Source organism: Bombina bombina, chromosome 1, assembly GCF_027579735.1.
Source record: "Bombina bombina isolate aBomBom1 chromosome 1, aBomBom1.pri, whole genome shotgun sequence".
NCBI classification, from domain to species: domain Eukaryota; kingdom Metazoa; phylum Chordata; class Amphibia; order Anura; family Bombinatoridae; genus Bombina; species Bombina bombina.
In genome coordinates this window covers 345,189,531-345,213,157 of record NC_069499.1, presented here as the reverse complement: position 1 = coordinate 345,213,157, position 23,627 = coordinate 345,189,531, and the positions used below count along the sequence as shown (strand labels likewise).

At 34.9% G+C, this 23,627-nt stretch overlaps 1 protein-coding gene across 1 annotated transcript in view; it reads left to right on the top strand.

The window, feature by feature from the left end:
- The window catches only part of CFAP65 (cilia and flagella associated protein 65), a 384,606-nt gene that overhangs the window by 241,582 nt on the left and 119,397 nt on the right, over nucleotides 1–23,627 (top strand). Inside the window, exons 22-24 of the mRNA XM_053698151.1 lie at nucleotides 3,893–4,003; nucleotides 4,199–4,390; nucleotides 4,506–4,655. Coding sequence (XP_053554126.1) covers nucleotides 3,893–4,003; nucleotides 4,199–4,390; nucleotides 4,506–4,655 — 453 coding nt within the window. The remainder of the gene's footprint in view (nucleotides 1–3,892; nucleotides 4,004–4,198; nucleotides 4,391–4,505; nucleotides 4,656–23,627) is intronic.

Below are 23,627 nucleotides of genomic sequence, written 5' to 3'. Positions count from 1 at the left end.
AAACAACTTTCCAATTTACTTCTAGTATTAGTATTATGTCTTTGTTTTCTTGTTATCATTTGTTGAAAAGCAGGGATTTTAGCTCAGGAGTGGCAGCACTAATGCTTGTCGTGTATTGCTTCATGCATATGCACTCTACCTACCTAGGTATCACTTCATGAAAGAATAACATGAGAAAGAGACAGATTGTATAATATAAGTAAATTGGAAACTTTTTTAAAATTGTATTCTCTGAATAATAAAAGAAAGTTTTTGGGTTTCGTGTCCCTTTATTCATTGTAAAGACAAAAAAAACCTTTCTATTATAACTATGAGATATGTCTATATTTCTCTACAATGTTTAAATTATATGCATTTTTATGTATAATGCATATTATTTTAATCGTATAGAAATTAAGCTGCCTTTTTTGCGTCTTCTTTTTATGATTTAAAAACTGTATAGATATATATCTATACCTCTATATATGAATATACCTACAGATATATTTTACAAAAAAAAATCATATATATTAGGGTTGCACCGATACCATTTTTTTAAGACCGAGTACAAGTACCGATACTTTTTTCAAAATACTCGCCGATACCAATTACCGATACTTTTTTAATGTCATGTGACAGTGTCCCAAGCACAATACAGACTAATAATTTTAAGATAGCTTCTTTATAATTATGAAGCACTGTAACTCAAAAGATATTATGAAAAGTAAGTTTTATTGAGTTTTATTTGCTTGTGGTCCCAAAGTTGTAAAAACATGAAGGAATTTCACAGAACACGTTTATAAATAAAAATGTTACATTAAAATATATTTATAACAACAACAATACATAACAAATGTAATATCACAACCAACCAAAAGTGCAATGCAGTAAAAAATATACCAGTGCACTGTTTAAACATGGGGAACAACACTATGGGCTAGCTTACATTTGACTTGTAAGCTTTACCAATGCTTATTGCATTCCAACTCCATTAAAGTTTATTGAGTTGGAAATGTGAACAGAGCATTGGTAAAGCTTACATATCAAATGTAATCTAAATCTAGTCCTATTATTGTAAGATGTGTGTTCATAGGATTTAACTTAATTTTTTTCTAAGAACACTCTTCCTGCAATTATATAAGCTAAGGATGTTCCTCAGAGTACAGTATGTTTTGAGTATAATTGTGCAAGAGAAGAACTAGCAGTATAACAGGCAATCTAGCAATTATAATAATTTTTCAAAAGTTAGTAGCAAGTTCTTTTTAAGGAACAGAAGCATCTCTGTATGTTCAGCTATACGTCTGTTTCTGCTATCAGTAATGTCGTTTGATGCTAAGCTGAACAGTCTCACTTTCAGCACTACTGCATGGGGCAGAAAGATAATTTTGGGCCATTTTAGCCAGAGCTGGAAATCTCAGTTTATTAACTACCCAGTACTTCAGGGGTTTGTCTGAACGAGGTACGGTGATCTCTCTTACGATAATACAATACAACAGCAATTTGTATTGGCAGAACAAAAGTGAACCATTTTTAGTTGAGTCTCCACTACAGCTTAAAATGAAATGGGAACATGCAGTTTGAAAAAACTCCAAGATAGCATATGGGTAGGAAGTGTAGGTATCGGTTTAAGTATCCTTGCATTTGCATGAGTACAAGTACTCATGCAAATACTTGGTATCGGCACCGATACCGATACTAGTATCGGTATCGGTGCAACCCTAATATATATATATATATATATATATATATATATAAATCAATGTAAATATTTGCATAGAAAATTAGCACAACTAGGCGAGATTCCCCGCTTGCTTTTTCCCAGAAATACCTCATATACAATGTTACCAATGCACAAGAGAATTCTGCTTAAGATATGCAAATTAGATATGCAAATTCTCAGGGGTTTTTTGCTTCAAAATACTGTTTTAACACAGCTATCCTTTTAACAGGATTATTGCAGCAAACCAGAAATCACTCACTAGACAGCCTGTTTCGTTCTTTTTGGAACGCATCAGTAGGAGATAGATTTCTGGGTGCTGCCTAGGTAAAGCTATATTCAAGGTTAAACCAAAATTCATTAAAATTATGGGGGGAGATAAAAAACTGAAATTAAAATCCTCCATGTCTCAAAATTAAATCAATGTAAATATTTGCATAGGAAATTAGCACATCTAGGCGAGATTCCCCGCTTGCTTTTTCCCAGAAATACCTCATATACAATGTTACCAATGCACAAGAGAATTCTGGGTAAGATATGCAAATTAGATATGCAAATTCTCAGTTTTTTTGCTTCAAAATACTGTTTTAACACAGCTATCCTTTTAACAGGATTATTGCAGCAAACCAGAAATCACTCACTAGACAGCCTGTTTCGTTCTTTTTGGAACGCATCAGTAGGAGATAGATTTCTGGGTGCTGCATTGTTAAAGCTACTTTCAAGGTTAAACCAAAATTCATTAAAATTATGGGGGGATATAAAAAACTGAAACTAAAATCCTCCATGTCTCAAAATTAAATCAATGTAAATATTTGCATAGGAAATTAGCACATCTAGGCAAGATTCCCTGCTTGCTTTTTCCCAGAAATACCTCATATACAATGTTACCAATGCACAAGAGAATTCTGGGTAAGATATGCAAATTAGATGTTTTAACACAGCTATCCTTTTAACAGGATTATTGCAGCAAACCAGAAATCACTCACTAGACAGCGTGTTTCGTTCTTTTTGAAAGTAGCTTTACCAATGCAGCAACCAGAAATCTATCTCCTACTGATGAGTTCCAAAAAGAACGAAATAGGCTGTCTAGTGAGTGATTTCTGGTTTGCTGCAATAATCCTGTTAAAAGGATAGCTGTATTAAAACAGTATTTTGAAGCAAATAAACTGAGAATTTGCATATCTAATTTGCATATCTTACCCAGAATTCTCTTGTGCATTGGTAACATTGTATATGAGGTATTTCTGGGAAAAAGCAAGCGGGGAATCTTGCCTAGATGTGCTAATTTCCTATGCAAATATTTACATTGATTTAATTTTGAGACATGGAGGATTTTAATTTCAGTTTTTTATCTCCCCCATAATTTTAATGAATTTTGGTTTAACCTTGAAAGTAGTTTTACCAATGCAGCAACCTTAAATCTATCTCCTACTAATGAGTTTCAAAAAGAACGAAACAGGCTGTCTAGTGAGTGATTTCTGGTTTGCTGCAATAATCCTGTTAAAAGGATAGCTGTGTTAAAACAGTATTTTGAAGCAAAAAAACTGAGAATTTGCATATCTAATTTGCATATTTTACCCAGAATTATTTTGTGCATTGGTAACATTGTATATGAGGTATTTCTGGGAAAAAACAAGCGGGGAATCATGCCTAGATGTGCTAATTTCCTATGCAAATATTTACATTAATTAAATTTTGAGACATGGAGACATGCTAATGCGGCCACGTATACTTTGAGCGCTGTTAGTGCACAAGTGGGGTGAAAAAAATTACTGTGCCGTTTGTGTGTTTAAACTGGAAACTAATTAAAAACATAATTAAAGTCAGTTTCAGAGCAGCAATGCACTTCTATGAGCTAGTTCAACACATCGGGTAAGCCAATGACCAGCAACGTGTGTAGCCACCAATCACCAGCTAGCTCAGTAGTGTACTGCTGCTTCTGAGCCTACCTAGATATGCTTTTCATCAAGTAAATTTGTTAGCAGAAATTAATAGAAAAGTCTCTTAAAATGGAATGCCCTAATGTGCTCTATCTGTATGATAATAGTTTAATTTTTACTTTCCTGACCGTTTATTTTTATTTGGCAGCTTTTTATTAACAGGTTTTGCTACTCTGGAAAAATAAACTATTAACAGATTTTAGAAATTTGCAGTGTCATATTTTTTTGTCTTTTTTTTTTGTGTGTGTCAATTTAGTTAAATTTCATTGGTGCCACAGTAGAGAAGGACCAACGCTATGTTCACTTCACCTCCACAAAACACCAGTTCACACCTGTGGCAATTGGCAGTTCAAACCCTTCCAAACAGGTAGTTGTAAATCCTTCTGTACAATTTATAACTGTAACAGATTATGTGCATTCCTTTACTGATTCTTGTGAAATGGCAACGCTCTTAATTTCTGTGCATACAATTTCCATGATATATAGTACCTATTTACTTCTGTTTGCTAAAATAATCTGTTACACAAGTATTCATGCGCATTGCTGGCACTTACTTTCTTAGGTGTATGAACTAATCAATGGAGGTTCTGTAGCCGTCATCTATGAAATTCAGTTGGATTCGCTAAGGGAAATGCAGGAGAAGAATTACCACCATCCAGTATTCCAATGCCTAAAACCCAGGGGGGAAATATTACCAGGTGGAACTGCTTTTGTGGAATGGATTTTCTCGCCATTGGAAGCAAAAACATATTCAGTACGTTCCTCTCCAGCAATATCACATAATTCTTTCATGCATTTATCCAGTTATTGCATCTGATTCTGTAAGCTTTGTGTGTTGTGTATGACTACTTCTGTGTAATATTCTTCAGGTAGATGTGCCGATACATATTCTAGGAGGAGACTCTGCTCTGGTTACTTTTGAAGGTATTGGCTATGACCGTCATGTTTTGGGGGATACGGCAGTGTTTGGTGGTGGTTCTGCAATAGCACCTACCCAGAGACCCACATATCAAGGACAGGTCAGTGTATTCTATCTGTATAGGCTGTATTTGATTCTATATTATGTGTGAGTATGTGTGAGTACAGCCTGAAGCAGATTGTTGTAGTTCTATTGGAGAGAACACTAGTTTATAAGTTTTTGCAATATCTTAATTAGTAAATGTATTAGGTTAAAGAAAGCAAGTTCAACTACAAATGAATTATAATAAAAATATTTTGTTGTATAGGCATAATATATATATATATAAACAATTAAACACTCCATTGCAAGATAAATATTTTAAGAGCATTTAAACTGACATTTTTGTTTTATGTTGTTTTGCAGTCCAGGCACATATTATTTTTAACCCTTTCAGTGCTGAGCCAGTTTCGCTCCTCTGTGCTACAGTTGTAATTAGTTTGCCCCTCATTTAATTTGCATATACATTTTATCTTTTTCTATGAGGTACCCACAATAATTATACCCTATTGTTTTAGCAGGTCAAGCATTTTTAGAAAAAAGAAATTGTGTGCAATTTCATTTTTTCTTTTATTTTATATGATGCAAATAGTAAATAGCTGTACAGGAGCCATACTTTTATAAATATTTGAAACCCAAATTTTATTATCCCTCTCTTAGCATCATTTCACCTTCCCAAAATGTAGGAATTTTCACCTGTAGTGTTAAATTGAAACTAAGAATTAAAAATCAGAAAATAAAATGTATTTGTTTTTTGTTTTGCGCTATGCACCATTTTGCAATTTATGCAGAAAATGAGAATATATAAATATAACCATACACATATTAGATACATCAAAGTTAAAACAAATGTGATCTATGAGCCCTAACATCAACAACACAGAGATTAAATAGTTACTACGACACTATGAAGATCACAAAAGTTTAAGTTTTTGGGGGCAACATAAGAGATACCCCTCTAATGCTCCATATGGTTATGGTTCTGTCAGATTATCATTGTTGCCATGTTGATCAGCTGATAGCCATCTGGGCATGTGACCCCTCCTTTGCAGTACATACTTGAGGGTGCTAGGGGTCCCTTTTATAGCCAAAACTACCATAAAAGCCATCTAGTATACAGATCATTTATATTTTTATCGTAATTGTCTCCTATTTAAAGAGGCATGAGACCCTTCATTTGATAATGGGTAATTCACTCTTTGATAGCTACAATTTGATTATAAGAAGGATACAAAAAGATACATTAAAATACATACATACATGTAATTAAACATAATAAGATATACATAATGATACAATGTGTGTATATGCTACCTAGATATCATAATACTCCTACACTGGGTATTGTGTTTATGTGAATTGTATTTTGAACAACTTTTCAATTTATTCTATTATCAAATGTTTTCATTCTCTGGTTATCCTTTGTTGAAAAGCAGGAGGGTAAGTTCATGAGAGTGCACGTGTCTACAGCACTATATGGCAGCAGTTTTGCAACAATGCTATGCATTAGCAAGAGCACTAGATGGTAGCACTATTTCCTGTCATGTAGTGCTTCAGACATGTGCACGCTACCTACCTAGATACCTCTTCGACAAAGAATAACAAATTTGATAATAGAAGTTAATTTAAATTGTATTCTCTATCTGAATCATGAAAGAAAACTTGTGGGTTTCATGTCTCTTTAAATGTGAGGGGCTCCTTTAGAACCACAGCTCTTCATACATTTAAATACATTAGGTGGCTCATTGCTATTTTCTTTTGTAAGATGGTGAGAGTCCACAAGCCATCACATGTGTGATTAAACTCTAGTCCACTGGGAAGAGGCAAAACCCCTCAACATTACATATCTTTTAATCCCTCCCATAATCCTTCAATTTTTGCCTCCAGCAAGGATTGAGGTAAAATTTGAAGTGCTGCTCTTCATGTTTGACATGGGTTTTCTAACCAATTTTAGACCCATTTCCTTCTCAGAGAGCCTACAAACAGATCATAGGATTAGATAGGAGTTCAGACTGGCAGTTATTATTTCTTTCTTGTAATTGGCAAGAGTCCATGAGCTAGTGACGTATGGAATATACAATCCTACCAGGAGGGGCAAAGTTTCCCAAACCTCAAAATGCCTATAAATACACCCCTCACCACACCCACAATTCAGTTTTACAAACTTTGCCTCCTATGGAGGTGGTGAAGTAAGTTTGTGCTTGATTTTTATGATTTCTTCTGTGATAAGCGCTTCTAAGCATTCTGAACCCCAATTCCTCTCAGAGTACAGTGTTTGTCAGAGGGATGTGGAGAGCGTATCGCCTATTGATTTTTTGGTTTCCCTCACGGGAAATCTTTTCAAGGGTTCTCTTTTATTGGTCGTAGGGATTCATCTCCTACCTCCCTTTTTAGATCGACGATATACTCTTATATACCATTACCTCTGCTGATAGTTTTCAGTACTGGTTTGGCTATCTGCTATATGTGTATGGGTGTCTTTCGGTAAGTATGTATCTTTATTTAAGACACTCTCAGCTATGGTTTGGCGCTTTATGCATTGATATAACGTTATAAATATATGTATTGCACTTATATTTGCCATGAGTCAGGTCTATGTGTATTTCCCTTTGCAGTCTAAACAGTTTCAGTATAGGAATCATGTTTGGGAAGTTTATTTAAACTTTTTTCTTTCCTGGGGTTCAGTCTTTTTCTAATTTGACTTTCTTTTTTTTTTTTTTTTTTTTTTGTGGGCAAATCTAGGCTCGCGAGGGCGCAAAATACTGTTTCTTTCATGTAATTGGCAAGAGTCCATGAGCTAGTGACGTATGGGATATACAATCCTACCAGGAGGGGCAAAGTTTCCCAAACCTCAAAATGCCTATAAATACACCCCTCACCACACCCAAAATTCAGTTTTACAAACTTTGCCTCCTATGGAGGTGGTGAAGTAAGTTTGTGCTTGATTTATATGATTTCTTCTATGATAAGCGCTTCTAAGCATTTTGAAGCCCAGTTCCTCTCAGAGTACAGTGTTTGTCAGAGGGATGTGAAGGGAGTATCGCCTATTGATTTTATGGTTTTTCTCGCGGGAAATCTTTTCAAAAGTTCTCTGTTATCGGTCGTAGGGATTCATATCCTACCTCCCTTTTCAGATCTGCTATATACTCTTATATACCATTACCTCTGCTGATACATTTTCAGTACTGGTTTGGCTATATGTGGATGGGTGTCTTTCGGTAAGTATGTTTTTCTTATTTAAGACACTCTCAGCTATGGTTTGGCTCTTTATGTATTAATATAAAGTTTTAAATATATGTATTTTACTTATATTTTCCATGAGTCAGGTCTATGTATATTTCCTTTTGCAGACTGTCAGTTTCAGTTTGGGAAGCATGTTTAGGAAGTTTTTTTGTTTTACCTGGGGTATAGTCCTTTTTTTTTTCAAATTGACTGTTTTTTCCTTTTAATTTCGCAGGCAAAATTAGGCTTGCAAGGGCGCAAAATGCTGTTATTTATTGCGTCATTTTTGGTGCAAGATTTTTTTTGGCGCGAAGGTACGTCTTTGATGACGCAAGTTCGTCATTTGCGGCATCTTAGTTGACGCCAGGGTTCCTTGCACGAGGTTGCGTCTGTGATGACGCAGGTTGCGTCATTTCCGGATGTTGTTGGCGCCAAAAATGTTTTCAACTTCCTTTTGCATTGTGCGTCATACTTGGCGCCAAAAAATTTAGTTTATTTTGTCACCCCACTTCCTATATGCCTATTGCCTTCTATATGCTCAGAGGGCTATGCTGTTTGCATTGTTTTCCCATTCCTGAAACTGCCATATAAGGAAATTGTAAATTTTGCTTTAATGTTGTTTTTTTTTACATTTTGCAAGATGTCTCAATCTGATCCTGTCTCAGAAGCAACTGTTGGAACCCTGCTTCCTGATCACAAATCTACCAAAGCTAAGTGTATCTGTTGTAAATTAGCTGAGATTATATCACCAACTGTAGTATGTAACAGTTGTCATGATAAGCTTTTGCACGCAGAAAACGTTTCCATCAGTACTAGTACAGTTTCTGTTGTTCCTTCAACATCTAATGTACATGATATGCCTGTTGATATGAAAAATTAAATTGCTGATGCGATACAGAAGGCTTTGTCTGCTATTTCGCCTTCTAATAAACGCAAAAGGACTTCTCATAAATTTGATGAAATTTCTAATGGCCGACAACATACTGAAATATCCGCCTCTGATGAGGATCTCTCTGATTCAGAAGATCTTACCTCAGACATTGACACTGACAAATCTACTTATCTTTTCAAGATTGAGTATATTCGTTCCTTGTTAAAAGAAGTGTTGGTTACTTTGTATTTCGAGGAGTCTAGTCCTCTTGATATCAAAACTAGTAAACGTTTAAATTCTGTTTATAAACCTCCTGTGGTTACTCCTGATATTTTTCCAGTTCCTGATGCTATTTCTGATGTGATTGCTAAGGAATGGGTTAAGCCTGGTACTTCTTCCATTCCTTCTTCTAGGTTTAAAAGGTTGTACCCTTTGCCAGCGGCTAGATTAGAGTTTTGTGAAAAAATCCCCAAAGTTGATGGGGCTATTTCTACTCTTGCCAAAAGTACTACTATTCCTATGAAAAGATCTAATCCTTTTCAAATCTGGATTTTAACATTTTTGCTTTTGAGGTTTTTTTCCTATTCATTATACTATCAGTATTATATTCTAGAGAATAGTTATTCTGATTCCCTTTTGGGACTGTACTACTATTTCTATGGAAATTGGTACTTGTTTTCAGGATTCTTTAGAATTTGAATATAACCTTAGTAGAGCATATTCACGTACTGTTTATATTTTTAGCTCATCTTTATCTGTGGCTGACATTACTGTTCTCTCAACCTTTGTTGAACAGTTAGCATAAGCAGTTTCAGATTCTTAAGTATATAACTCTGTTTATTTACTTTAGATGTATTCATTTAATTATGTTTACTATATCTATTATTATGACTTCAAATATATTTTATTTTCTCTCTCTTGTTAGGATAATAATTTGTTTGATTTCTATTATCTCCACTATTTCTGGAGGTTTAGAGTTTTTTTCTGCCCTACTTTTAGTTTCGTGATGTAGATCAGTTGGTGAATGTCCTGACTACAAATGCTTGTTCTAGACCCAAGGGTCATAGATTCATTTCCCAGCAGGGTTAATACAGCCCTTTGGCCTTTGAGGTCAATTTATTGTATACCATTTATTTGGGTAATAATAACTACTGTTTTTATCAGCTGCTGATTTGGTTAACTCTGATTGCAAGCACTGAAGAAGCGTTTTTTTTTTTTATCCTTCTGGGAGAAAAACTCTATATAATTACTAGTTATTAGACTGCATGAAGGTGCGGTTCTCAAACCAGTCCTTCTGATGGGGGGGGCAGATTAAATTGTTTTTGGATTAACTCAGTCCAAATTCCATATTATTCTTAGGGATTGAATAGATTTTTAGAATGAGACCTCCTATGGGAAGAATCTTTCTTTCTCAGTACACTCTGATTTTTTTTTCAGTAGTGATTATTCCAGTTCTTTTTGCAGGAACAGGATTTGGGTTTCTATTCAATTCTATTCTTTGTCCCTAAGAAGAAAGGTTTATTCAGTCCATTCTTGGATCTTAAGACTTTTATATTGTTTTGTTAGAGTCTCAACTTTTAAGTTTGCATTTATAAGGACTATTCTACCTTTTTGTTAAGGTCATTTCATGTCCACTCCATTTTTCAGGTTGTTTATCCTTATATTTTATTTCATTCAGACCACTTATGGATTCTGAGATTTTCTTTTTAACCTTTACCAATTTGTTGCTTTTCCATTTGGTTTAGTGTCAGCTTTATGAATCTTTTCAAAGGTTCTTGGTGCCTTACTTTCTGTCTTCAGACAGTAGGGTATTGTGGTGCTTCCTTATTTGGATGGTATCTTGGTATTAACTGAAACTTTTCTTTTATTAAAGCCGGACAGATAGCTCAGCATGCTAATGCACTGTGGCTGAGCTCTGTAGCAACCTGAGGGTTGCAGTTTCGATTCCCGGCGAGGTCCATTCATCCTTTCATCCTTCTGAAGTCGATTAAATGAGCAGTGTCTTGAGTCCCTTACGGGCAATTAGACGCACGTTACAAGTACCCAATACATACATATGAAAGAGCAGTATTCAAATATATAGACTTTTCTTTTTGTGGAATTCCTCATGAATCAACTAGTGAATCCCTCATGAATCAACAAGTTTTGTTTCTTCAAGACATGGTTAGAGGATTTAATTTACCTAAGAGTTTTGTGATTCCTCAGACAAGGGTAACTTCTTTTGGGGTTTCTAGATGGATGCTGTGTTCATGTCTTTGTCTTTATCGGACAAAAGTCAATTGTAAGTGGCGTTAGCCTGTCTAACTTACAGTCTAGAACGTTTCTTTCAGTGGCTATGTGCATGGAAGTTTTAGGTCTCATAACTGCAGCATCGGGCATGGTTCCCTTTGCTCATTTTTCATCTGAGATCTCTTTTTGCTTTGCATACTGAATCAATGATACAGGGATTGTTTTTAGATATCACAGTTGATATTTTTAAATCCTAACACTCTACTCTCTCTTTCAGAAAAACAATATCACAACTGTGGCATATGTCAATCAACAATAGGGACTCGGATTTCCTTAGCAATTAAGAAGTATCTTGAATACGTTATTAGATGGAACTCATCTTCCGTCTATTTTCTATGATTTTAGACATTTGGGAGAGGAATTATCTCAGCCGTCAGTCTTTACATCCGGGAGAGTGGTGTCTCTATACAGATGTGTTTTCTCAATTTCCCAGGTACCTTTTCAGGTCCAGGGATCCTCAGGTGGAGATGGTGGATACATTAGCAGTGTCTTGGTTTTGCAACCTGACTACATCTTTCCGCCTCAGTTTTTTTCTTCCAAAGGTGATTTCCAAGATCATATTGGTACAGTGTCATGTGTTTCTGATAGCATCAGCATGGCCTCACAGGTTTGGTATGTGGATCTTGTTCGGATGTCCAGTTGTCATCCTTGGCCGCTTTCTCTTTGACCAGCCCTCTTGTTTTAGGGGCTATTTTTCCATTGGGATCTTAAATTACTAATTTGGGGGTATGGAAATTGATTAGTGTTTAGTCATAGAGGTTTCTCTGACTCCATTTTTATCGCTATGTTGCAGGCTTATAAGTCTGTTTCAAGGAACGTGTATTATCAGGTTTGGGAAACCTATATTTTATAGTGTTCTTCTCATAAATTCTCTTGGCATTCTTTTAGAATTCCTAGGATTTTACAGTTTTTCAGGATGGTTTGGATAAGTTTGTCTGAAAATGTTTTGAAGGGACAAATCTCTGTTCTTTCTGTTTTATTTTCTAGAAAGCTTGTTTAAACTTCCTGATATTCACTGTTTTGTTCAGGCTTTGGTTGGTATCAAGCCTGTTCATTTATTAATTTCTCCTTTTTGGAGTCTTATTTGGTTTAAAGATTTTGCAGACTCTTTTCTTTTGAGCCTATATTTTCTTTGAAGATGATCTACTTTTTTGGAAAGTGTTGTTTCTTTTGACTATCTCTTCTGCTACAAGAGTTTCTGATTTATCAGCTCTTTCTTGTGTGTCTCCTTATCTGATTTTTTCATCTAGATAAGTTGTTTTGTGGACTTCTTTTTTTCCTAAGGTTATGAATTTGAACAATATTAGTAGAGAAATTGATGTTCCTTCTTTGTGTCCTAATCCTAAAGAATTATTTGAGAGTTCTTTACATCCTTTAGTTGTGGTTAGAACTTTATCATTTTATATCAAGGTTAATAGGATTTCAGAAGACTTCTAGTCTATTTGCTGTTTTTCTGGTTCCAGAAAAGGTTAGGAAGCCTCTGCCATTTCTTTGGCATCCTGATTAAAGCTTTTGTTTTTCAAGGCTTATTTTGAGGCAGGACAGGCTCTGCCTCAAAGATTTACAGCTCATTCTACTAAGATCAGTCGCCATTTCTTGGGCTTTTTCAGAATGAAGCTTAGGTTGATCAAATTTGCAAATCAGTAATTTATGTCTTCTTTGCATACTTTTATTGTTTTTACCATTTTGATGTATTTGCTTCTTCTGAAGCAGTCTTTGGTAGAAAAATTTCTTCAGGTAGCTGTTTCAGTTTGATTCTACTGCTTTTGATTTAAGTTTTTTGAGAAAAACTTAGTTATTGTGTGGATTTAATTTCTCAGTGGAAATAGCTGCTGTTATTTTATCCCTCCCTCTCTAGTGACTCTTCTGTGGACTTTCACATCTTGGGTATTTCTATCCCATACATCACTAGCTCATGGACTCTTGACAATTACATGAAATAAAACATAATTTTTGTAAGAACTTACCTGATAAATGCATTTCTTTCATATTGGCAAGAGACTATGAGGCCCACCCTTTTTATGGTGGTTATGATTTTTGTATAAAGCACAATTATTTTTCCAGTTCCTCTTTTTGTATGCTTTTTTACTCCTTATTTTATCACCCCACTATTTGGCTATTCGTTAAACTTAATTGTGGGTGTGGTGAGGGGTGTATTTATAGGCATTTTGAGGTTTGGGAAACTTTGTCCCTCCTGGTAGGATTGTATATCCCATACGTCACTAGCTCATGGACTCTTGCCAATATGAAAGAAATGAATTTATCAGGAAAGTTCTTACATAAATTATGTTTTTCCCCAAGTTGAGATCAAATAGGTGCAACTCAGGTGTCTGGATCATCAGTTAATTCATTGGAGTGCAGATCTAATGATCATTTAAGTATGTGTCTATCTACTGTGTAAGGATATTCCTGTGTATCTGCTTTTGTGCTGAGTCTGTTTCTAATCCTAGACTGGTTTTTTCTGCACTACCTTTGAGTCAGAGTGGTCAGGGTGCTGTTGCTCACCAAAGCTGTGCTCCAGGGGATTCTATTCCCCAAAATTCAAAGAAAATATTCACTCTGCTATTACTCAGTTGATGGCTGCCATGCGTCTTACTGATAAGCACAGCCGCATGCATGTTGTACATGGTGATCCTCGGCAGGCCTTTAGCTTATTAGGGACACCACTTAGGAGCAATCTGCAGTCAAGCAGGGTACATTTGAAGATTTCTCTTCTGAAGTTGGGTTTTCTGAGACTTGGAACTCTCCCATAGAAGCTGTGGGAAATGATGCATTATTATGGGAGTTATTAACTGGCATGTGGATGTTGGTGCTACTCTATTACACGTCACCTATTAACAGAATTGACAAATTCTTTAAGCCAGCTCCTAAACAACCTTCTGCCTACTTTATGCCTAATTAAATCACTGAACTGGTGATTAAGGAATGGAACAAGTCAGGTATACCCTTTGTTCCGTCCACCAAATTCAAGGTTGTTGTGAATATTATCCTTTATTATTATTATTATTATTTCAATAGTGTACCCACAATGTGTAATATGTGTTTAGACACGATAAATATTATGTAACCTCTATATAATTCTGATAATGTAACTCATTATATACATAATTGTGGTTATATATATATATAATAGCAGTTACCAACTTTGCAGTGGCAATGTGTGCAATTTAATAACACTCTAAATTATATCATTTGCAAAGGATAATATATATAAAACCTTAATACTTTTAGTTCTGATGTGTCTATTAATTAAGCTGAGATCAGACCAAGAAACAAACTTAGTTTATTAAAATAATTATTGGAAATAATAAGCATTATTTGAATAAAGCAAATCAATAAGCATACATCATTACAATGATTTAATGATTATCAGGTTAAAACTAATGAAAACAATCACTAAATGATTTTATTTGCAGTAGCTTGCATGTATAATAGAGAAACAGAAACTTTTGTTATTTAAATTCTCAGCATAGCTGGCAAGAATCGGGTAAACTAATAATTCTGGAAAACCATAAGAAAATAATATTATTACCAGATTCCTGATTGACCCAGTGTTATTGTCGACAAATAAGACCAGGTTAACAGGAATTACCAAGGGCAAACCAGAATTGATTAACTCACCTGATTCAATAAGAAAACTTTGAATATAAATGTAAAGAGCATAAATCATATTAACATAACTGTTTCATATAGGTTTGTTTCATACTTATCAACATTGTGGGATCCTTCACTGGTTTTCAGTGTAAAAAGACCCTCTTAGGTTACCCCTGGACCCTCTCTTGCCTTTATCCTGACTTGTCTATCTGGTCAGCTTAGCCTCCCATCTCCTCTGGATAGGGTGTGGTCATCATGCATGCTCAGTGTGGCCCCTTGTGCCGTCTGCTTGTGTCCCCTTGTCCCCCTTTTGTGGGTGAGTGTGTATTTTATGGAAAATGCTTAACTCCACCCCAACTGATAAGGTTAGGTTCACATAAATGATTGGCTAACACTAATTACAGATTAATTAACATTTTTGTTAATAAGCTAAGATTTAGCAGTTAGAATATTTTTCCCTCGGAAGATGGCACTCGTCACTAAGCTATAACAGACAAATATGTATTTTGTAAATATATTCTGAAAAACAAGTCAGTATCTCTATTTGACCATTAACCAAGGTTGAACCCCACTAATGTTTATAGAAAAAGAGACTTACTGGAACCATGTATGTCAAACATGGGGATATTTGTGGATATTTATACCAGTAATATAATGATAGTAATCATGCAGTTATGTCAGGAACCTTGAATATAATAGTAACTAAACATGAATTATTTTGAGTACAAAAACTTCACAGTAAGCAATTATATACTGACAAGCAACACTAGCTAATAGCTACATATTAATACTGATAAATAATATATATGTGTATGTGTACCTGAATCTATAAGTAAATACACATGGTCAATTTTACCCCTATATTATATAGCACAGGCATATGTGATTAATATGCAATATCAAAATGGTGAATTTTCCCAGACAATTGTCCTGACATAATCCCCCTCTCGAGATGACCTGTCACGAGTGAGTGAGAAAAGGTCATCTCGATAAATGTCCTGTTATCAGGTACACAGTGATTTAGTACCTGAATGGAGTAAAATTCAACTTATAAAATATTTTAGCATTTATTGGTGTAGGAAAATATCAAAAGTCTGTCAAGCAATGCCCACTTCTGTATAAAGTCTATGTTCCTTTAAGTAGGTGCAATGCTGCATCTCCAAGAAACAAAATAAAGTGTAAAGTTTGCAGTTTCTTTGTCCAGCCATCCACATAAACCAAGTTGTTGTATAGTGTGTGGTTACTGTCAGAATTAAACCACCAGATTGTTTCAGAACAACTTTATTTCTGTGTCTGTATGTGGCCCAGGAGAATGTGTGCAGCAACTGTATAACAAGTTATTGTGCTGGTTGTTGGTTGATTAAACATCATGGTTGTGACTGTATCAGGCCTCCATCGCGTGGATAAGGTATTTAATAGACATCATAGATCCATGAGGAACACTTGGCACAGTTTGAGGATGGCCCAGAACATAGTGGTCCCTTTAATGGTCATCTCTCTTTGGATCAAGCATCTGTCAGTTTAAGCTTGAAATAGCACCTTAAGTATATTTCTATAAAGTAATGTCACATCACATCTCTACTTGCCATGAGATGTGAGACCTTAAAAAAAATATATTAAACATTTAACATTTTGTCATTACATCATATTAATGCTTCACTTGGATGTAGTTTTCACATATTAAGTATGATATTGTCATATATGTCACTCTTTTTCCAGCAAGAATAAGTTGATACTTGGAATAAAAATAAAACAAATCATCCTTGATTAATAAGTAGATTTGTTTCAAGCCAATATCCTTTAGAATATATTTGTAAAATAATCATTGATAAGGATACCATATCCATTTGCAGTTACATAGATACTGGCATATACTAACTATACAACTTGTTTATTGTCAAAAGAAACAATCAGTAACACTAAGGGTGTGTTACTACTAGGGGGCGCACAGGACCTTATATGATTATTATGTAAATAGGCTAAGAGAGAAGAGAACAAGATATTACATATAATAACTATAATAAAATATACTATACGGAATAATGTAAACAAAAAAGAAACAATTCTTATAAATATGGGACTATGAGAAACATAGGATACAACACAAATAATAGCCTGATGAAACAGACAGCAGTCTGAGAAACGCGTTGCTTGTTCTTTTAATATCTAGTGTCATGAGACACTGAGATTTTTATTTTATTAATAAAATTTGGTTTTATGTAAACCTCTTTGTGAGAGTCTGAGCTCTGTCAGTCCGGCAAGACATTGGAGAAACCAGTTTCCTTGCAGTGTCAGTGAGCTGGGACACTGTGAGATCCCAGTCTGTTTGATTTAGCACAATTGGGTGCTGCTCCGCTTGTGAGTACCTTTTTGATTACCTAACAAATCTCTTTCACCAACTGTATTACACTAGGAGGCGCCTTTGTCTTTTTGTGATTTTTTTCACAGAGAAAACTTGTTTATTGTCATATTAGTTTGTAATACAGTTAGTATCAATAATCACCCCTCTAGTTATTTCTGAGCAGTGTAACTATTAAAGTATAATACTCAGAATATTTGTTAAAAAAATATTTCAACCATTGGTTTAATTGAGCAAGTAATTTAAGAAAGTTTTAGTTTCAGACTTACCGACAGCTTCATAGTTACCTTCAGTTTGATCGCCTATTTACTTTGGCCTTGTACACAAGACATCCTAGAGTCATGTTTGACCCTGGACTAATGTAAGTTTCTAAAGATCAGGAGGAGTCATGGTATTGGCTATGCCTTAACTTTTTTAGCTTATTTTAACAGGTTTACCGTATTCTAGGGACCCTTTTCAGTTTTGCACTTTTTGACTTTTAAACCATATACACCCTATTAACCTTAGGCAGGATATTCCTTCTAAAGGGGACTCTGCAACCCTGAGGAAACTTTAGGTACGGCATTTCAAGCCTACAATGTACCTTTCTCACCCTATTTATGCCTAGGTGGGTTTTCACTGGTAAAGTACCTTTGTGCCTTTGGAGAAGCTTACCTCCTCGTATACTCTTTCTGGAACACCTCTGACCAAAGCCTAATTTTGCTGTCTTGATCTTACTTTCTTGCTCTGAGTATATTACAACTCTTATAAGAGTCCCTTCCCCTAATTGTATATTATAGGGAAACCAGTTTTTCACCAGTAGGAGTATGATTAGCAAGAGGCCTAGTTATTTAGCTACTAAGCTAGGCCTATAGATGTATTTGAGTTTTAGGTTAATAACCTTTTTATGTGAAGGAAAAGAAAATACTACTTCACCCACTAGGTTTGTCACCAAACTAAAGTATAGAAAAAAACACAATATGTTTAATACAGTAATGATTTGAAAATCAGGTACTACCTGACGTCGTTGGTTCCAGACAGGACATTTGACCTCACTGCACGACTGAAGAATGTAGATTTCTTCTTGCAGCCTGCAACTTCATGTTACCCTCAATTCAGGATAAGAAGGCTTATAAGTCTCATGAGAACATATTTGTTCTGTTAAACAAATAGGAAAAATTTTATTTTCTGTAGTAGCAACACAGTTCCCTGCAAAAATTGTATTATTAAGAAATAAAGACTCATCCAGTCTTTTCACTGTAAAAGAAATCAGTTTTACTAGATCAAAACTATAATCAGATAAATTAGCAAGTTATGTAAATTCAGTAAAATCAGATAAAATCTTGCATCCTTTGTTTGCTGTCCCCTATTGCCTTAATTATGAGTGTTTATTTGTAGACACTTACTTATTATAGACCACCGCTCACAATGCCTTGCAAAAGTATTCACCCCCTTGACTTTTTACCTATTTTGTTACATTACAGCCTTAAGTTCAATGTTTTATTATCTGAATTTTATGTGATGGATCAGAACACAATAGTCTAAGTTGGTGAAGTGAAATGAGAAAAATATATTCATAAAACTATTTTTTTAGAAATAAAAAACAGAAAATTGGCATATGAGTATGTATTCACCCCCTTTGTCATGAAGTCCATAAAAAGCTCTGGTGCAACCAATTACCTTCAGAAATCACATAATTAGTGAAATGATGTCCACCTGTGTGCAATCTAAGTGTCACATGATCTGTCATTACATATACACACCTTTTTTGAAAGGCCCCAGAGGCTGCAACACCTAAACAAGAGGCACCACTAACCACACACTGCCATGAAGACCAAGGAACTCTCCAAACAAGTAAGGGACAATGTTGTTGAGAAGTACAAGTCAGGGTTAAGTTATAAAAAAATATCCAAATCTTTAATGATCCCCACGAGCACCATCAAATCTATCATAACCAAATGGAAAGAACATGACACAACAGCAATTTAATGGGTGTGAATGAGTAGAGCGCTGGAATTTTAAAAGATCCCAAACACCCTATTAATATAAGATCCTTCGGTCTTATAAATAAGGTTTATCTAATATGATATAGTATTAAAACTCTCATTTTAGAGTAGCTTGTAAACAGTCTTATATAAAGGTTTTCTATTTTAAATTATTATTTTATTCTATTATTTTTATTTTTAATTTTTAATAAATCGGCATCTATTTTGGATGATGTATTTTCATTTCTGATATTGTCTTTCTTTTCATTCACACCCATAATAGAGGGGTAAAACGCACTCTGGTATAATAGGAATATGAACGGTTTTTAAGTTTAAAATCACTAGACACTAAGTACACATTGTGGAGAGAAACTTTAGGAGTAATCTACTCACATCATTTTCTTAAATATCCTTTTAAAATCTGAATTAACAAAATATTGTCACTTTATATTTCACCATTTTAATACTATATCATATTATATTATACACATCCTATCACTATATTAGGAATATAAAAGGTCACTTAGCAACGTATGATCCCTTAAGCTGGAAACAACGCCCCTATAACCTTTTCTATCTAGATGACACAACAGCAAACCTGCCAAGAGACGGCCGCCCACCAAAACTCACGGACCGGGCAAGGAGGGCATTAATCAAAGAGGCAGCACAAAGACCTAGGGTAACCCTGGAGGAGCTGCAGAGTTCCACAGCAGAGACTTGAGTATCTGTACATAGGACGACAATAAGCCATACACTCCATAGAGTTGGGCTTTATGGCAGAGTGGCTAGAAGAAAGCCATTACTTTCAGTAAAAAACAAAATGACACGTTTTGAGTTTGCAAAAAGGCATGTGGGAGACTCCCAAAATGAATGTAGGAAGGTGCTCTGATCTGATGAGACTAAAATTGAACTTTTCGGCCATCAAAGAAAACGCTATGTCTGGCGCAAATGCAACACATCAAATCACCCAAAGAACACCATCCCCACAGTGAAACATGGTGGTGACAGCATCATGCTGTGGGGATGTTTTTCAGCGGCCGGGACTGGGAAACTTTTCAGAGTTGAGGGAAAGATTGATGGTGCTAAATACAGGGATATTCTTGAGCAAAAGCTGTACCACTCTGTGCGTGATTTGAGGCTAGGACGGAGGTTCACCTTCCAGCAAGACAATGACCCCAAACACACTGCTAAAGCAATACTTGAGTGGTTTAATGGTAAACATGTAAATGTGTTGGAATGGCCTAGTCAAAGCCCAGACCTCAATCCAATAGGAAATCTGTGGTCAGACTTAAAGATTGCTGTTCACAAGCGCAAACCATCCAACTTGAAGGAGCTGGAGCAGTTTTGCAAGGAGGAATGGACAAAAATCCCAGTGGTAAGATGTGGCAAGCTCATAGAGACTTCTCCAAAGCGACTTGGAGGTGTGATTGCCGCAAAAGGTGGCTCTACAAAGTATTGACTTTAGGGAGGTGAATAGTTATGCACATTGACTTTTTCTGTTATTTTGTCCTATTTGTTGTTTGCTTCACAATAATAAAAAAAAAATCTTCAAAGTTGTGGGCATGTTCTGTAAATTAAATAATGCAAATCCTCAAACCATCCATGTTAATTCCAGGTTGTGAGGCAACAAAACACAAAAAATGCCAGGGGGGGGGGGGGTGAATACTTTTGCAAGGCATTGTAGTTGTTAAGCAGCAATAAAACTTAATACAGTTATTGTTGTTGACTGGTTAGTAGCCAAATAACCATATATTTGTTTAAGTGTCACTTGAATCACTTAATTAAATTATATCTAATGTATTTATTATTTATTATGTGGGGGTTATTGAAAATAACAAAGTGTTCTGTAATATCTGTGAGATTCAGTTTGACAGCATCCTGCCACTGAAATAAAAGTATCAGTTTTAAGTTAGATTCTGTGACATAATATAATATAAATACTTGTTTCTTGCAGTTAGCAATTTATAGTTATTATTCTTTATAACATAGAACACCAGTTACGTACTGCTGCTTTAAATGTTAAGTACACATCTTTCTTTCTGCTACAAAGCTAAACACAAGAGAGAACTTTTTTTTATAAAAAGAAAACCAAAACATTCAATATGTTATCGTTCTTCTCAAGGATATAAAAGCAAGCTCAAAGTTTAATTTTTACTTAAAGAAGAAACACTTTTTACTGCATAAAGAAATAAAATGTACACTTAAACCTGATAAATGCTAATTATTTCCATAACAAAAATACATTAATTAAAGGGACAGTTCACCCAAAAACTTTCTCCCCTTTAAATTATTCCCAATGATCCTTTATACCTGCTAGAGTGTATTAAATTGGTTGCAAGTAGTTCCTTTACTCATATTTCAGCATTTGAAATAGCTGATTTAGCTTGTGGTTTCCCAACCTATACTGAAAGTTTTGATACTGGCGTATACGCTATTGACAAGCCTAAGTAAACACAGCCAGCAGAAGAGATTACACCCTCAGTGGGGGCATGATAGTTAAGTAATAAAATGATAATTTTCCATTGTTCACTCTATGTATTGAGTTGGTGTTTCAGACAAATATAAGATAAGGAAGCAAGTCTGTGTACATAAAAGTGATAACATAATGAGATCTGATATTACCTGAAGCTCAACCCATTGTAATAGGCTGTGGTTTCAAAGCACAAAACCAGCTACTTCAGATACACAAATAAACCCAAAAATGCAATTTCTCAAATATTTTATACTCTGCAGTTTGTATAACAAGTCATTTAAAATACATTTATGGGAAAACAATTTTACAGTGTACTGTCCCTTTAATAGAGCCTTAGAAATCTCAGCAGTGCCTCCAAATAAAATGTTGTGAATATTATCCTTTTTATTATTATTATTATTTCAGTAGTGTACCCACAAAGTGTAATGTGTTTTTAGACACAATAAATATTATGGAACCTCTATATCATTCTGATAATGTAACTCATTATATACATAATTGTGGTTACCAACTTTGCAGGGGCAATGTGTGCAATTTAATAACACTCTGAATTATATAATTTGAAAAGGATAATATATATAAAACCTGAATCCTTTTAGTTCTGATTTGTCTATTAATTAAACTGAGACCAGATCAATAAACAAACTTAGTTTATTAAAAGAATTATTGGAAATAATAAGCAATATTTCAATAAAGCAAATCAATAAGCATACATCATTACAACGATTTAATGATTATCAGGTTAAAACTATTGAAAACAATCACAAAATGAGTTTATTTGCAGTAACTTGCATGTACTGTATAAAAGAGATACAGAAACTTTTGTTATTTAAATTCTCAGCATAGCTGGCAAGAATCAGGTAAACTAATAATCCTGGCAAACCATTAGAAAATAATATTATTGCCAGATTCCTGAATGACCTAGTGTTATTGTCGACAGATAAGACCAGGTTAACAGGAATTACCAAACAAAATATTTGTGACTATAAAGGGCAAACCAGAATTGATTAACTCGCCTGATTTAATAAGAAGACTTTGAATATAAATGTAAAGAGCACAAAACATATTAACACAACTGTTTCATATAGGTTTGTTTCATACAACATTGTGGGATCCTTCACTGGGGTTCAGTGTAAAAAGACCCTCTTAGGTTACCCCTGGACCCTCTCTTGCCATTATCCTGACTTGTCTATCTGGTCAGCTTAGCCTCCCATCTCCTCTGGATACTATCCTCTGGATAGTGTGGTTATCATGCATGCTCAGTGTGGCTCCTTGTGCCTTCTGCTTGTGTCCCCTTGTCCCCCTTTTGTGGGTGAGTGTGTATTTTATGGAAAACGCTTAACTCTACCCCAACTGATAAGGTTAGATTCCCATAAATGATTTTTGTTAATAAGCTAAGATTTAGCAGTTAGAATATTTTTCCCTTGGAAGATGGCACTCATCACTAAGCTATAACAAATATGTATTTTGTAAATATATTCTGAAAAGCAAGTCAGTATCGCTGACCATTAACCAAGGTTGAACCCCACTAATATTTCTAGAAACAGAGACTTACTGGAACCATGTACGACAAACATGGGGATATTTGTGGATATTTATACCAGTAATATAATGATAGGAATCATGCAGTTATGTCAGGGACCTTGAATATCATAGTAACTAAACATGAATTATTTTGATAAAGTACAAAAACTTCACAGTAAGCAATTATATACTGACAAGCAACACTAGCTAATAGCTACATATTAATACTGATAAATAATATATACTGTATGTGTATGTGTACCTGAATCTATAAGTAAATACTCATGGTCAATTTTACCCCTATATTATATAGCACAGACATATGTGATTAATAAGCAATATCATGTTTCTTCTTCCATCTACCTAGTTAGAAGTATGGGAAACAGTTCCTTAAATGGATTGGTTAAATTCTACTCTAGAAAGGCAGATTAACATTATTTTAGAGGATAGTGCCTCTTTTAAGGACATTATGGATAGAAAGCTTAAGGGCTGGTGTGGTTTATGTTTAGTCCAGTTTTGTTAGAATGTACTTGAGAGTTGCTGAGGAGTAATCCACTTGCAGATATTTACCACTCTCTTACATATACCTCTGCTAGGAAACCTGAAGTGGGACAAGTCGACTAGAAAGAAAGGTAGGCAAGTCAGCAGTAAGCCAAAGTCAGCCAGGAAATTTGTCCAGAAGAAGGTCAAGGCAGAAGGCAAGGTCAGGAAGGCCAAGGTCAGCAACAGATAGACAG